Source organism: Rhinolophus sinicus, chromosome 4 (assembly GCF_057876585.1).
Source record: "Rhinolophus sinicus isolate RSI-liver-muscle chromosome 4, RSI-T2T, whole genome shotgun sequence".
NCBI lineage: Eukaryota > Metazoa > Chordata > Mammalia > Chiroptera > Rhinolophidae > Rhinolophus > Rhinolophus sinicus.
The window spans coordinates 48,649,114-48,666,212 of NC_142504.1; the positions used below are offsets into that span (position 1 = coordinate 48,649,114).

The following is a 17,099-nucleotide window of genomic DNA, read 5'->3' on the forward strand; positions in this document are numbered from 1 at the left end:
AGAGAACTGATTTTTGAGGCTCAGTCTAAAGCCCCACCTAGTTTTACAATCCAAGAGTAATTAATGCTTTCCAGTTTAATCATCACCAGAAAGTCTAACTCATGTTACAACTTGTGCGTAGTCCTGTTCGGCACCCAACATAACAATTTAGATACATATAGTTAGTGGACTTTGGCTTATATAATCTACGCCAGACAAAACAAATATTATTAGATGAATTTCTGTCCTAGGAAAAGTGGTTCCGTGATTACACCAAATAAACGATATGACTAAACATACTCGGGAGTCTGCGACATCCTTTTACTACTTTCTTGTGACATTCTTCTAACACATTGTTTTCTCCAAAGAAGGGTGCAACAGAATCTCGACAGATCGCTGGGCTTCTGACTGTGCTTCTAATCAACAGAATGCAATGGAGCTGACTGTGATTTCTGAGGCAACAGAGCTTCCCCTTTGTAAGTTAGACATTCCATTTTGGAACTGGGAGTCACCAGGTAAACGTCTGACCACACTGAGGCCACTGTGCTGTGAGGAAGCTGAGCCATAAGGAGGGGCTCCGAGCAGTTGGCAGCCTCAGTCTCCCGAGTCTCCCAGGGGCCAGACATGTGATGATGCTACTCCCCAGCCATCGAGTCACCTCAAGCCTTTGAGATGTCTCAGCTGAGGCCCCAGATATCACGAAGCAGAGGCAAATACCCGACTATGCCCTTCCTACAGTCCTGATCCATAAAATCATAAACGAAATTAAAAGTTGGCTTCAGCCTGCTAAATTTGGGGATAATTCATTATGCAACAATAAAAACAAGAACAGTCATTATTCCACTCACCACAATAGCTATGCAAAACCTCCTCCACCTTCTCTAAGAAAGATGTGCCCTCAATCTTTCAAGCCCACTATCTCCATTTCATTCCTTCTTTGCCGATTCTTCAACCTCTCCTCAGATTACTTCTCTCTACCTAGAAATATGCTCAGGTATCTTGTCCTAAAATCAGCTTCTCCTTGTCCCTATCTGACCCCAGTTCCCACAAGCTACAATCTTCATTTCATTGCTAAATTTCAAAGAATCTGCGATAAAGAATCGCAAGTACACCTTGACATCTGAATGACCCATCACGGGCCCCCGCTGATGAGTCACTAGGGGCCCTCCCCACGGATGGGTTCAGTGGCCCTTTCTCAGCCTTTATCCTCCTCAAACTAAATACTCCTATTAATTCCTTCCTTCTTGAAAACTCTCCTCCTTTCATGCCTCAGACCTCATAGTCTTAGCAAGAACACCACCATTTCAGTGTGTTACTAATATAAGAGAAATTACTAGTGTCCTAGGGAAGAATTTTGGTCTGGAAGTTGGATGACATATTCAGATTTAAATGTTAACAGTGAATATAACTGACACAGTCAACAGAGCTGAGCAGGCTGACAGGATCAATAAAAAGTGAAAATAGGTAAAATGATTTTAATTAGCATGTAAAAGGACAAAGGAGGGTAATGTAGAATCAAGATATAATGAAGAAAGTATAATCAAAGAACTAAAACTTCTTTTAAAAAAACAAACACGAGATCACGTGACACAAAAATAAAAGCAAGTTTTAAAAACCTAATAGTCAAAAAAAGTATGAAGGACACAATTGTTTAAATATTGAACAAATGGTCAGTCTTACTAATAATCAAATGAATAAAATAAAGACGAGATTACTGGTGGAAGCTGTGAAGACATGGTCAGTGGCTCAACATGGAGCCACAGTCGTGTTCTGCTTTAAAGTGTAAACATCAGGATAACCTTTCTATAGGGCAACCAGTGACACGTTTTAAAATTAAAGTGTGCTACGCTTCAAACTAGCTAATCACATCTACACGTATATGCTCAGGACAAACCCATAAAGTGAATATACAAGGAGATCCCAGTAACATTATTTATAATAGAGAAAACTAAGAACATACAAATGTCTAATCAATACAAAGCTAAAGTACATACATAGAATAGAATTTTATATAGAGAACAATGTTGCAGAATTATATTTAGGTTCATGGAAATATATCCATAAATGTTATTTAAAGAAAAATAGCATAATATGGAAGAGCATGCCCAGATCAATTTAATTTATGAGAGTTCTACACATATGGATATGCTTGCACACACAAACATTTCTGGGAGGGTTCCTATGAAACATGTAAACCCCTTTAATTTACCTTGGGGAAGTGGATTGTGCATTAGGGTGTCAAGTAAAAAGTGAGATGGTAATTTTTTGCTTACTCTAGTCTGAATTTTTTAACATTACATAATTTGTTCAAAAATAAGAAGTAAATATATATTCTGCAATACAAGTTTAAATAGCCATAGGAATACATACACAAAGCCAAGAGAAAAATGTGTGGGGGTGGGCGGACCACAACAGTTACAGTATTAAAAAGATTAACAACAAATTAGGACAGGGTAGAGGTACAGCTTTCCCAGGTACTGGGAGTGGAGGGAAACTCATGGACCCTTGTAAGTAGGAAGCACGTGTTGTCATGAACCACAACCTCGGCCATAAGAGCATGTGCGTTCGTGCGCCCATGCAGATGTGCCCGCTCACAAATAGCAATTCCAAAAAAGAGACAATAATGGCCAATACACACATGAAAAGATGCTCGACATCAACAGTCACCTGGAAAATGAAAATGAAAATCACAATGAGATATCACTTCAAACCGACTAGGATGGCTAAAGTAAAAGAGAGTACGTGTTGGCAAGGATGTGGAGAAATTATAACCCTCACATACGGCTGGTGGAATATACAGTGGAGATGTAGCTACTTTGGAAAAACAGTCTGGCAATGCCTCCAGAAGCTAAACATGGATTTATAATACAAGCCAACAATTCCACTCCTAGGTGGAATGGAGAAAAATTAAAACAGATGCCCACTCAGAAACTCATATACAAATGTTCGTAGCATCATATTCATAACAGAAAAAATTGGAAACAATCAAATGTATACATCAACTGATGGATAAACAAAATGTGAAAAAATATGAAAATGTGCTAGGAAGCCTACCATAAAAGGCTACATGTTATATGATTGTAATTGTATGAAAAGACCGGAATAAGCAAATCCACAAAGACAGAAAGTAGATTAGTAGCTGCCAGGGACTGGGGGAGGGGACTGACTGCTAATGAACATGTTTCTTTTGGGGGAGATAAAATGTCCTGGAATTAGATACTGGTAATAGTTACACAATTCTGTGAATATACTGAAAACGAGTGAAGTGTACGCTCTAAATGGGTGAATTTTATGTAATCACAAAAAAACTATATGGAGGGAAAAAATAGCAAGTTTTCAATCACTGCTGCCTAGTCAATATAAAGAGATCCCCCCCCCCCCCCAAAAAAAGAAAAACTCCAATAAAATCTGAAACTTCTTTATTTCATTTTACTCTTTTCAATTCCAGGTTGAAACGGGATCTACTAGGTTGGTGCAAAAGTAATTGCGGTTTTTGCAATTATTTTTAACCATTTAAACCACAATTACTTTTGCACCAACCTAATAGTACAGAGAGATAGGAAAAATCATCATGATTTTACACAATCCAGAATATCGATGCTAAGAAAGAGAGAAAGGAACTCTGGATAAGAAACTGTAATAAAACAGTCCTTTTTTATACTAGCCTCAAGTGGGAAGCCAGAGAGAAAATATAGAAAACAATTCTATATAAATTTCAAAGTTGCTAAGAGATGAAATCTTAATTATTCCCACCAAAAAAAAGAAATGGTAATTATGTGACATGATAAAGGTGTTAGGTAACACTAAGGTGGTAATCAGATTGCAACATATAAATGTATCAAATCAATACCTTCATTTATACAATGTATACCTTAAACTTACACAATGTTCTATGTCAATTATATCTCAGTAAAAATAAATTTTAAAAAGGAGAGAAAATAAATTGTCCAGCACTTGTCTCATTGCCAGGTTCTGTTAATAACTGTCTTCAGAATCCTACCTTGGATACCAAATAAGAATCAAAAACGCCAGGGTCTGCCATGAGAATTGGTGGACAGCCCCAAGGACCCAGAGTGCAAGAAATGGCCTGTTTCAGTTTGGCGCAAAAGAAGGAAAGAAGAAAGAAGGGAAGAGAAGGACGCTCCAGTGAGCCTATGAGGAGATGGGGGAGGAGAGGACAGAGACTGAGTAAAAGCGAGTCATCGCACTGCGAGTGGACTTTCGGAAACCAGAGTCCCGGAAACCGTGGTACAGGCCTGCGGAGCCGGCTGTGGGATGGCCTAAGGCAGTGCTGCAGAGAGACCTGGGGGACAAAGTGGAGGCAGAGGCGGCACTGGGGTTGGCCTCTCTCTTGGTTACACCACGCAGTCCTACCGAGGACAGCAGGGACAGTCCCGTGGCCTTGACAAGAGCCTTCCCGGGGTGGGTGTTGGCAGCACCGCGGGAGCAAGGTCACGCAGGCCTCACCGGTGATTCTGCAGAGATTCCGCAGTACTGCAGGGGACTGACAGGTGGGGACAAGAACCACGGACGTTTACAGTGACTGCAAGTAAGACCATTACACCTAAAAATGGAAAATTCAGGTTACACAGCGGAGCATGTTCAGGAATTTTTCGTCCAGAATAACAGAGCTGCCAACCTTCTTAGTTCCTCGACGTTCCATGTCAAATTGAATGTTCCATGTTCCACACATCTTGGGCTGCTCTCCTACCTCCCGACTGCTGTACCTGTTCCTTTCTACTCGTTCTTTCTGCTCTTGTATTTCCTTAAATTTCTCAAAGGCTGGTCACTGAACAGCTTCTGTGAATCTCTTTTATTCACTTAACACCCTCATATGATTTGTTTCCTACCAAGTCTATAATACTGTGCTAGGTTTTCGAAGAGTCCACAAGACCCGCAACCCTGACAGAACTGCAGAGTTAGGGGGTCCCAAAGACCTCCCTCACTGCTGGCACCAATTACAAGTTTGGAGGTTCTGAACACCACGCTCCCTTTCAGTAATTAGGAATTTGCAAGAACTCTCTGAAGGCTGTTATACTTGTGGTTCCAGTTTATTATAGCACAAGGACTACAGATTAAAGTTAGTCAGGGAAGAGATGCACAAAGCAGAATCCAGCAGGATCCAAAATGCAGAGCATCCAGCTGTCCTCTCCCAGGGAAGAGAGGGAAGGCATCGATTTCTCTAGGTAATGACATGTGGCAGTCACCCCAGCCATGGAGTGCAGAGCTTTTATTAGGGCTGCTTTATGCAAACATGGGTGACTGGCAGCAAGGCTGATCTCAGTCTCCACAGCCTCTAAAAACCCCTACCACAAATCACACTGCTAGACTATCGGGCCCAAGGTTTCCAGGTACTAAAAAAAGAGACTTAAAAGGCAGGATATGCCAAGGGCTTAGAGATCACCACCCAGGAGGTTAGTCTCTTCTAAGCCCCGGATTCGTATTTCTAGCTGCCTTTGTTGTATCTTTACCAGCTTCTTTAAACTCAAATTAATAAAGTCAAACTCATCAAAATTTCCCCAGGCCAACTGTGATTTCACTGTTCCTCTTAACAGTGCCAAATCCATTTCTCTCCAATAAGGAATTGAGGCACTTTATACAACCACAATACAAAACACAAAATTAGAAGGAAACTGGGGCAAACAAAAAGTAGCCCAGAAAAAAAAAAAAAAAAGAATAATGATGTGGTGAAGTCAGGACACAGAATGCAGGGCTATAAAAGCTTGCTCACTTGTTAGAGGAGGGCTGCACATTTGGCTCTGAGCTCTTTAATGGCCAAACAATACCCAAAACAAAAAGAAATGACAAGCAGTTTCAAAATTCACAGAGTCCATTAAAAAAAAAAATGCCCATAAGGCACTACTACTTTTCTTCCAGTCATCCCAAGGTTCAAGACTAAAGTTTTCCATCCAAGTCCTCTACATTCAATCATTTGTCAAACGATAAAGATGCTACTTCTGGGTGCTGTTTGCTTTTCTGTCCTCTTCTTTATATATATTTATCTTCTCTCCAAATCCAATCATTCACGACTCACATTAATCTTTCTTAAACACATCACTTCTCTGTTCAAAATCTACAATGGTTCCTCACTGCTGTTTTTTGTTTTTAAACATTTTTTCTATTTACAAAGAAATATACACTCAACACAGAAAACAAAGAAAAATCAAGAAAAAGAGGTTCTCTTCCTCTCTCCCCCCTATAATCTAGATATAACTAGGTAGTATAACCTTTTTTTTTTAATTGAGCTAAAATTTACATGAAAGTCAAACATTCTGTATACACAACTCCTTGATATATGACATATGTGTACGTGCTAGTCAGTACAAAGAACATTCCTCCAAAACCTCGCAAAGTTTCCTGATATTCTCTCCCAGTCATGTTCTTTGTCAGCTATATATATTGCAAGTATTTTCTCTTAGTCTGACTCTGGTCTTTTCATTTTTAAAAAATACCTTTTAATCAGCAAACATTTTTATTTTGATGAAATGCCATTTATTAGTTATTTTGTAGTTCATGCCTCTTATATACTCTAAGAAATCTTCCCCTTCTCCAAGGTTGTGACGATGTTCTTCTTTTTTCTTTTTGTAAGCTTTACACTTTTTTTTAGCTTTATATTTTAATCTGTGATCCATCATCACAGATTAAAAGATAAAAGATATCTTTTAGAAATCTACACATTTACTGTAAGATTAGAAACAAGGATGTAAGGATGTCCATTCTTACTACTTCTTTTCAACCTTGTGCACAGAGCAATGAAGCAAGAAAGAAAAATAAAATGCATAAAGAATGTTAAGGAAAAAGAAAACTTCATAGTATGTGACAAATGATTGCATGTGCAGAAAATCCAAAGAGATCTACATGCACACAAACTCCCGTTTGCCTTCACGTTTGTTGTTTTAATGTACTGGAGGCACCCAAAAAATGTATACATAACTTGTATTCATCTTTTGTTACCAGTATATGTTGAGTATTACAATTTTTATATTTTCCTTTCTTAAAATGTGTATACACTTTTTTGAGGACTCTGTATATTACTAAGTGATGTTTTAATTTACATCATGTACAAATTCCTTATCTTCATATATGTCCTCCAATTGATGTTCCCAAACTACTTTTCAACCTAATTGTCTACCACCAGCTTTCAGCTTGCCCATTTGTTAGGGAAACAAAAGCACTTAAAGCTTCTCAGAGACCCCTTTCCCCAACTTCCACAATTTAGCCAGAAAAGTACCCCACCCCCATCAGTAAAGTCCAACTATTGTTAACTGGCAAGGCCCCATGATATTTTCTAGGAAGTTCTGAAGTCTTTTCTTTTACCTCTAACCAAATACAACCTCAGTCCTTTTCATCTCTTACAAATTTTAATTTTTTCCCCCTCTTATAATTAATTAACCACACAATAAAGGTGGAAAAAGGTATTTAAGTGATTTCTTAATCTGGTCTATTCATTCATTCAACAGGCCACAGATCATTCTAGCTGCTAGTAATAGACTGGGAAAGCAAGACAGGTAGACAAAGGCTCTGCCATAAAATAGTTTATAATCGGCCAGCCCGGTGGCTCAGGTGGTTGGAGCGCCATGCTCCTAACGCCAAGATCACTGGTTTGATTCCCACATGGGCCAGTGAGCTGCGCCCTCTACAGCTAAGATTGTGAACAATGGCTCTCCCGTGAGCTGCTGTGGGCTGTCATGAGCAGCCAGCAGCAGGCGAGAGCTACCAGTGAGCTGCTGTGAGTGGCCGAATGACTACTGGCAACCGACTGCCTCACCCGGGGGGAGCGCAAGGCTCATAATACCAGCATGGGCCAGGGAGCTGTCCTACACAACTAGACTGAGAAACAACGGCTTGAACCAGAGTTGGGGGGAGAGGAAAATAGTTTATAATCTAGAGGCAAAGTCATGAAGCCATGGACTTCTAGGAAGTAAGGGCTGTTTCTCATTTACCTTTATATTTCTGAGGTAAATTCCACCACTTTACACATAGTAAAGCCTCAAGAGTTCAGCTGTCATGCTAATAGATCAATACCCTTGTCAGTAGCAGTTCCCAGCACCAACAGGTGTGAGAACCTCCTCAGTCTCCATGAAAGAAATGTAGTGAGGCCTCTTCTAATGACTTCAAGCACATCTATTACTTTATTCATACAGCTAAGTAGAGTTCCTTTTCAAGGTTTCAAGGAAAACAAATCAAGCCAATTAATTTTAAAAACATGTACAACATGTGGAATTAAGTATGTGTACAGTGCTTGTGGTTGTAAGGGGAAAATGTGAATGAATGAAGGCTATGCTTCATATCAAAAAGAAGAGACACTAAAGACTACATGTCTATAAAATGCTTGAGCTTCATGAAACCGTTTCTAAGGCAGCCTTCTATAAGGTATACTGTTTTCTTTCTTAAAGATAAAAAACGGAAGCTATAGAATACTCCTAAGTCATAGGTTCTGGAGAGAAAGCTAATGAGAACTCAGAACCACCAACATTAAATTCTGAGAGTTATTAAATTTCAACCAAAGTGAGCAAATATTTATATTGCTTATCCTGTTTTAAAGAAGACATTCCTGTTTCCAAACAAATAAACTATATGCCAACTCAGATTGTATAGCAGATAAGAACTCTGGAGCATTAGGGATGATTTTAAAGGCAGAGACAAAGGCTGTGCATTCTGATTTGTCTTTCGCGGCCTTGATTCCCCCTGCTCACTTGCCATTACTTCTCAGACACACAGGTAACAGCAGCAAAGTCTACCCTGATGGAGGGGTAGGAGATGAAGACAACTCCTTCATCCAGTGAAAGATATTTATCGCGCTATGGATAGTTCAGATGCAGTGGGGTTAACAAAACACACAGCCTTTGACCACAGGGCATCTTTCAGACTGGGGAGGTGATCACAAATGAACACAAAAATAAATGTATCATTATACACCACGAATGACTGCTGGGGGGGGGAGGTTGTGATAGATATTACTGTGAGTGGTAAAGGGAGGGGCCTAATTAAGATGTGACTAGGGATTCCAAGGCCTCCCTAAGGAAATGACATATGTTTTACTATCAAGTCAGACCACGAGTGTGCTAAAATTGATGTCTCCAAAAATAACACAATTGATGAAATTCTAAGGTGCCAACTTATCTAAGAAGGATTTGGGAGACCCACTAAGCAGGATCTCTGAGGAGTCAGTCAGTGCAGGCAGCATGATGTAACAAAGCAATGTTGCTACTGTCACCATTTACTGGTCCTTGCAGCAAATATGTGCTGAGGGTTCTGCAAAAATTTGGAACATAAGGTAAAGTTCAAAGCGGTAACTCCCCTTACACAGTGAAGCAGTCCCACAGTGAGAAGTGAAGGGAAGGGTCACTTCTCTGGAGTTTTAGAGGACGGTACAGGCCTTAGGCCAGCCAGCCTAAAGTGTCAGCGTGCAGAAACATCACGTAATGAACCTGCTGAATATTTGGAGTCCAGGTCCTATCACCAGGGACTTCCTGGTCATGGCTGTAGCGTGGTTATACAGAGGAGAATGTACTTGGTTGTAGGCAAAATATACCAAAGTACACAGGAGGGATAAAGCATCATGATGGCAACTTATTAAACCCAAGTGCTTCAAAGGGGGAAACTTACCAACTCTCCACTTCTTATACCACACGTTCCCAGTCAGCTCCATGGGCTCCTTGATGCATTTATGTCAGTTATCTTAGATTAACTGTTACGGTGTACACCACTAAATTCAGAGAAAGGTGTCTGTCACATGTCATCCTAATTAGAGGCCCAAGTTACTTACCAAAGTTAGGGGTAAGAATGAATGAGTGTGTGAGAGATGTGTGTGTAAGATGGTAACTGTACCATCTCTAACTTAGCAAAGTTAGGGATGTGTGTGTGTGTGTGTAAGAAGGTAACCTGACCATCTCTAACATGCCTTAGTGAAGCTGACTTCGGAACTCCGGAGATATTTAAGTTCAGTGAGTGTTACCTAGACTCATCCCTGACTGGAATCCTTACTCAGCCCTCTATTTCTGTCTGGAGTGTCACAGTGCTGACTCGCAGAGGTGGTTGCAGGATGAAAGTACTGGTTACGTCTCCTGACCCATCATCTTCTGCCGCATGTGAGGCAAACAGTTGTATGGTGGAGCTGACGTGCTGAAGAGAACATTTCCTACAGAATACCCTCTTGCTTTGACTAAGCAGTAACATCAAAAGACAACTGTCTACATTTCCTCTACAAAACAACTTAATTTCTAAACCACGAAATGCAGATTAAGAGGGAGGATGGAAAACATCTTCTCACCTCTCCAAACCATCGCTATCCCTTCCTCTCCATATAAGACGGCATAGACCTTTAGTCATAATCACTACTCGTATAAATCCTTTTTCTAAGAAAAACATTGATTCTATGCATAGAAACCCACCCCTATGGAACAATCAGGTTGGAATGGAAGATTAGCTCTTAAACTCCCATAGCAGAAGGATAACTTTCTCTCTCTCAACAAGTAAAAGTACAGTGTTCCTTAACCAAATGGCCTGCAATCACTACATAAATTCATACTAAGGTACGACAAAGCCAAAGATTCTTTAATGTTTTGAGGCCTGAATGCGTCATCGTCTGCCATCTATTCTGCTGTATAGAATCTGACTTACATTTTCCTTAACCTGTAGCAAATGTCTTGTCAACTGCTCAGAATTCCAGATGGTGATAATTTTCTATTAGAGAGAACTAAAGTCCAAATGAGTAAGTAAAAAAGAGGGAGCCAAAGGACACAGTGACTTCCCTCTCTCCCAGAGTCTCAGGTCCAGTCTATGCAAAGTATGGAGTCTGGAGCACATTGTTCTCAGCTTTCACCACACAATATGCTTGCCTTTTAAGAGCTTGACTATATGCTCTTGGTCTTTAAAAAGCCTCAACACAAGAGCATTCCAACTGAATATTTTCTATGTCTTCTGTGATATCATAGCTGAAAACATAATCCACTATGTCGCACATGGCAGAACCCACAGAAAGTCTTTTTCGTTGAACACGATGCCAGGAAAGAGTCTGTCTCGGTAAACAAACGGGCAGGCGTTCTTTCCACAGACAATGAACACTGTGTAATTCAATGCTACACAGAAGGAGCAGCTCCTTGTTTGTCTCAGCAGCCAGAAAACTTAGAGCCAGATGCACTGAACAACAGTGAGACTGGCTCCTTCCAAGAGCCCGGTACCTTCTACTACCAGTGCTCTTCTTGGATGGGTATGATGTTCTTACCTTTAATTGCCCTGCTTTATACTACCTTTAATTCCATCAGCAGATTTAAATCCTCATGAAAGTACCGAGTATATATGTACATATGTATATATTTTCTCTTACAAGTTTCCTTTCGATACCCCTAACATTCTATGCATCACTCTGTATTTAATGGTCTAAGAATTTAAAATGACAATGACACCAAAAAACTAATTCAATCATGACCAAGCCATCAGCAGCATTAACTCCCCACCACTCCCTCGCCTATGACACCAGTCGGGCACCTTTGCAGTAGTCGGCGGGGTCCTCCTGCTCCTCATCGTCCGAACCCAGGATCTCCTCCTCCGGCTCTGGGGGCGCAGGGTCCGGCAGGGGCGGCGGCGGCGGTGGGGGTGGCGGTGGAGGAACCAAGGGAGCTTTCTGCTGAGGCTCCGGCCTGAAACAACAGAAGGAAAATTCCTATTTACTTAGAAGAAAATCTTGCATTGTGGACACACTTGAAAGTTTGTTAATAAGGGAAAAAACAAAGCTTGTCACACACTAATAAGAAATGCTGATTAATGTCACTTCACCCATTTTATCTGAATTCAAGTAATGTTTCAACATACAGGCCAGGAGGAAAAAAAACACAACTACCCTTACTAACCAAGGAATATTTTTGGGCACATTTTCACCCAGGGCTTCAGTATTTTTTTATGTCCTGACAATACGAGTTATGAAATGTAAGTGAAATAAGAGTATCCGCTCATGATACGGGAACACATCCCACAGAGATTATAAAAAGACAGATGAAAGCAGCCCTGAACTTGTAAAGGGGCTTATTTTCCATTATTTTAAAATCAGAATTTCTTTTCCCACAGAAATAGTACCGTAGGGATGTGGTTAGGTTTCCTGGATAACTCATAAAAGCTGACCAATACAAACTGTAGCTGATACATAGTTACTTTCATTAAGGAATTCATTTATCTATCAAGCTCGTTTATCAAGAACACTGACCAAAACTGGAAATGAAACAAACAAAACACCCACTGTCAGTAAAATACAAATCTAGTCCATATATTAATACAAGGTTTGCAATGGTCATTTCTAATTGTCACAAAAAGACTAAATTATATTTAGTATATTCTTTTACAAAGAATAGAAAAACTTATAATACAAAAAAAGAAAAAAGCTTGAGGTTAGAGATATAAACCTTCTTTCAGATACCTAGAGTAACTCTAGAGTAAGATCATATTAAATACATTTGCTTCGAAGTAAAGCATTCATAATGCAATCCTATCAATCAAGCTTTCACTTACTATAAAATTTAACTGCTATTTCTAACCAGATCCCAATGGGAAAACTGGAACTAGAAGTCTCAGTTTAGATACCAGAAGTGCATGTCTCCTTAGGCGTCAAACTGCCCTAACGACAGGCCCACCACTGCTCTCCCTGGCTGGCCACGGGATCAGGCTGATGTATGTGTCCCCCAGAGGTGGTTTCCGGCATGAGCAGGGGATCTGAGCAATGGGGAGTCCTCCAAACACTCATGTAGTGGACTCACTTTGGCCTGCCCGGTATGCACGCTCCCGTTCACCTGTGAGACACTGCAACTCCCTGCACAGTGAAGGCTGGTTCCAGACGCTTGCCCCCCTCTCCTCACTATAGTACAACCTAGGCCAGAGCCAATGTCACTCTCCAGCCCTGGAACCCTGAACGTCAGCTGTCACAGGATGAAGTTCGTACACAGCTGCTAGTGAGAGGCAGGCCCAGAGGAGCTGCCTGCCCTGGCCTGTGCCCCTTTCTGAGGCGGACATCTAAAGTCTTGCCAATCGAAAAGCCCCCACACAGCCTTTACTGCATTGGCTTTAGCCTAAGTTAGCTACAGCTCCCTTATGTGGTTTGCCACCGAAAACTCAAACTGTCACAAGCATCAAAGCAAGCAGAGGTGAAAGGCAGCAGACTACGGCGGTCATGGGGAAGAGGTGGGAACATACGTACCTTCCCCAAAGGCAAACACTGGCAAGTATGACTAAAACCTACACAAAGAATATTTGTAAGTCACAGGTGACTTGTACTGATCTCTACTTGCTAGAATTTATGAAGACTCAAAGTCACAGCTCGCTGGGTAGCAGGCACTGAGAACATGGTGGTGATAACACTCTGACTTAACCATTCCCCCTGCAGGAGCATAGTGGAAGGAAACAATCACAACCAAATGCCCACATCATTACCAGAACACACCCAAAACTTCCAAACAGACCTTATGGAAGTGTGGTAACCTTCCTGGCAGCTTTGCAAATGCTCCTTCTTTTTAACAGACCGGCCCTTACTAAATGGTCCCAGGCTAAAAAAAAAAAAAAAAAAAAAAAAAAAGAGACAGGTGAAGAAGGGGAGGCAGGAGAGGAACAGCAAGAGCTGTGCCACTTGCCCAGAGGGAAGAGGACCTGGACTCTCAGTCTTCTGGGGCGTGGGCAGAACCTACCTGACAAATTTGCTCCATCAGAAATACTCTGAAAGTTGGCTATTTCTTCCTTAAAAATTTTGTATGAAAAAATGAGACTTTCTAAATTTAAAAGAAAACACATCACATTCCCTGCATAAACCGAGTAACAATTAATGTGAAGAGAAGAACGGGAGGGTCTGGTTCTACCAGTGTGTGCCCCACTGCTGACATTTGGGCCAGATAATTCATTGTCGTGGGGGCTGTACGTCGTAGGATGCTATCAGCATCCCTGGCCTGTAGCCACTGCACGTTAGTAACACCCCACACCCCCAGTTGTGACCATCAAAAATGTGTCCCAACACTGTCCAATCCCCCAGGGCAAAATCATGCCCATCTAAGAACCAGGGAACTAGTAGTGTTTTCTACACACAGCTTTACCTCAACAGAGTAGATTGTATCTGTGAGAAGCGAGAAGAGATTCCAATTTTCACAGCACATTTTCTGTTGAGAAGCTCACGTACCTTCATCATAATGTCTCTCAATTATTCTTTACCCACCTAGTGAGTTGCCCATGCCACTTAACAAAACTCTCAGACCCTCTGGTCTCAGTGAGCAGGTATTTCTCACCCCACCTGTGAGGGCTACATTGAACAGGCAGGCACAAAGCTCCCCCAAAGCCACTTCTACCAGGTTAAAGGGATGAGTTGGGGTACTGTGAAGGAGAAAGGAAGTTGAGTAACGCTGATGGAGAATTGCAGCTGACTATCATATGAAAACATCTAAAACTGTGCCGTCCAACACGGTAGCCACTGGCCGCGGGTGGGGACTGAGCACTTGAAATGTAGCTACTAGTCCAAAGTGAGATGTGCTGACATTGCAAAATGTGTACCCGATTTCCAAGATTTACTACAAGAAAATGTAGAATGGTATTAATAATTTAATATTTATTACATGTTAAAATAATGTTTTAGATGTAATGAAATATATTATTAAAATTTAATTCACGTGATTGTTTTACTTTTTTTAATGTGGCTACTGTAACACTTTAGAGGCTCAAATCACCGATACCAGAGAAGCTTGGCCTCACATCAGACATTCCTAGTCACCAGTGATTATTATTTTTTCAAAGGCTTTTCCTAGTAACTTGCTTCACTCCAGTTATTAATATTACCAACGCTCAAATCACTTACTTCATCATAGTAAGGTTCAGTACAATGTAACTGCCACTGTTACAGCCCCAATCACTGATTCTTTTTCATCCCATCCATCCTTGTTACTGCCCACCACACAGGAGAAACACAGGTAAATCTCTGACAGGGCAGATGTATGCAAGAGATACGGATGCCATACCGACTTTAAGGCTGGCTGTTTCAAAGTGGTTTCTGGTGGCTTCTATGGTACTTCAAAGCCTCGTTAAATCTCAATTGTTTAAAAGATCAAGGTGACAAATTATCTCACCAAGTATATAGTCACAAAATATATCAAGAGATTAAAAAGTATACTTTAATCAATCCTCATGAAAACCATCAAGAAGTTATCTCATGTAAGAATTACTAGAAGCACTTAAGAAGCACATATAAATATTAATTCAAAATGGGTTAAAGACCTAAATGAAGGAACAAAAACTATAAAAATTGCAGGAAAAAAATACAAGTAAATCTTCATTACCTTAGGTTAGGCAATGTTTGTTAGATGTGACATAGAAGCGTAAGCAACAAAAGAAAAAAAATAAACTGGACTTGATAAAAATTAAGAACTTCTATGTATCAAAGGGCATCATCAAAAAAGTAAAGGCAGCCCACAAAATAGAAGAAAACATCTGCAAGTCATACAATTGATAAAGGACTTATATCTAGAATATAAAAAGAACTCTTACAACTCCACAATAAAAGTACAAACCAATTTAAAAATAGGTAAAGGACTAAAACAGGTTTTACTCCAAAGATATACAAATGACCAATAAGCACATGAAAAGATGTTCAACATCATTGGTCATTTCGGAAACGGAAATCAAAATCACAATCACAATAAGATACCACTGCACACCCAACAAGATAGCTATAATAATTTTTAAAAAAATACAATAACAAGTATTGTGGAGAATGAAGAAATTGGAACCCTCATACGTCGTAGCAGGAGTGTGATATGGCACAGCTCTTTCAGAATATTTGGCAGGTCCTAAAAAATGTGAATTTAGAGTTACCATATAACCCAACAACTCTACTCCTGGTATGTATCCAAAAGAAAGAAAAGCATACGTCTCCACAAAATCTTGTGCAAAAATATTCATGGCAGCGTCATTCACAACAGACATAAAGGAGACACCACCCAAATGTGCATCACCTGATAAATGGATAAATACAATGTGATGCCCCTCACAATGCAGAACTATTTACTCCACAATGAGAAGAAATGACGTCCTAATCCCGGCTACAACATGCATCACCCTTGGAAACATTGCGCTAAGTGAAAAATGCCAGCCACAAAAGGCCACATGTTGTATGATCCCATTTTATATAAAAATGTCCAGAATAAGCACATTTATAGAAACAGAGTAAATTGGTGTCTACACTTCGGTCTGAGGGTTGGGGGAGAAAGGAGGAGAGACATGGGAATTGGCTGTTAATAGAACCAGGTTTCTTTAGAAGGGATGAAAATGTTCTAACGTGGTGATGGTTACACAACACTATGAACTTTCTAAAAAAAAAAAAAAAAAAACACTGTACACTTTAAATGTGTTTAAGTTCTAAGGTATGTTGATTTATATACCTCAAAAGGCTGTTTTTTAAAAAGCAAAAGCCTCTACAGATATATATATCTTTTAATGCCCACTTTATACCTTTCAAGTATATGCTTCCAAGAAAAAACAGAAATAGCTACATTTAGATTTTAAAAATCTGTATGCATGGTCTCTTACAACTGCCACAGCCACATTCACAGTGAAAAGTAATGTGTAGTTCTGTAAAAAGTGGACTGAGAGTCTACATAACTGTCCAAAGTTCACAGAAGGCACTAATCTGAGAACATGTTCTCATATAACAAGAAAAATACCACCTCAGTGACTGGAATAAAAAATGTAGAAAGCAAAATTCCAACTAGTCATTTATGTTTTTCACAAAGAACTTTATTTATTCTGCCCTACATAAAACACAACTAAATATTCTAACGATTACCCCAAATAAGACTATCATAAAAAATGCAGTTTAAAAAAAATCACAAAACATTTTTCTTTAAATATTACACTAGATTATTTTATCATGCTTATCTACTTCATTTTATATTTTTCATGTACATTGCTCTATCAAAAAACAGGAAAAACTGAACAACCCTAACAAAATGCACACATCATCTGCTCTAAATTGCCATGGCAACCAAAGGGGAGTTCCAATTTCTTTCTAGCTGCTATTTGTTTTCAACAGAGAAAAGGACAAGTAAACTTCACACTAAGCAGGAGGGAAAAAAGTCCTTTCCTTTGTTATCATCCTAATT

General features: G+C 40.0%; 1 protein-coding gene across 13 annotated transcripts in view; it reads right to left on the reverse strand.

The window, feature by feature from the left end:
• SRPK2 (SRSF protein kinase 2) overlaps positions 1–17,099 on the reverse strand; it is a 218,980-nt gene that overhangs the window by 56,044 nt on the left and 145,837 nt on the right. For all 13 annotated transcript variants that reach the window (XM_074340605.2, XM_074340606.2, XM_074340604.2 and 10 more), the window contains one exon: positions 11,470–11,621. In XM_074340605.2, coding sequence (XP_074196706.1) covers positions 11,470–11,621 — 152 coding nt within the window. The remainder of the gene's footprint in view (positions 1–11,469; positions 11,622–17,099) is intronic.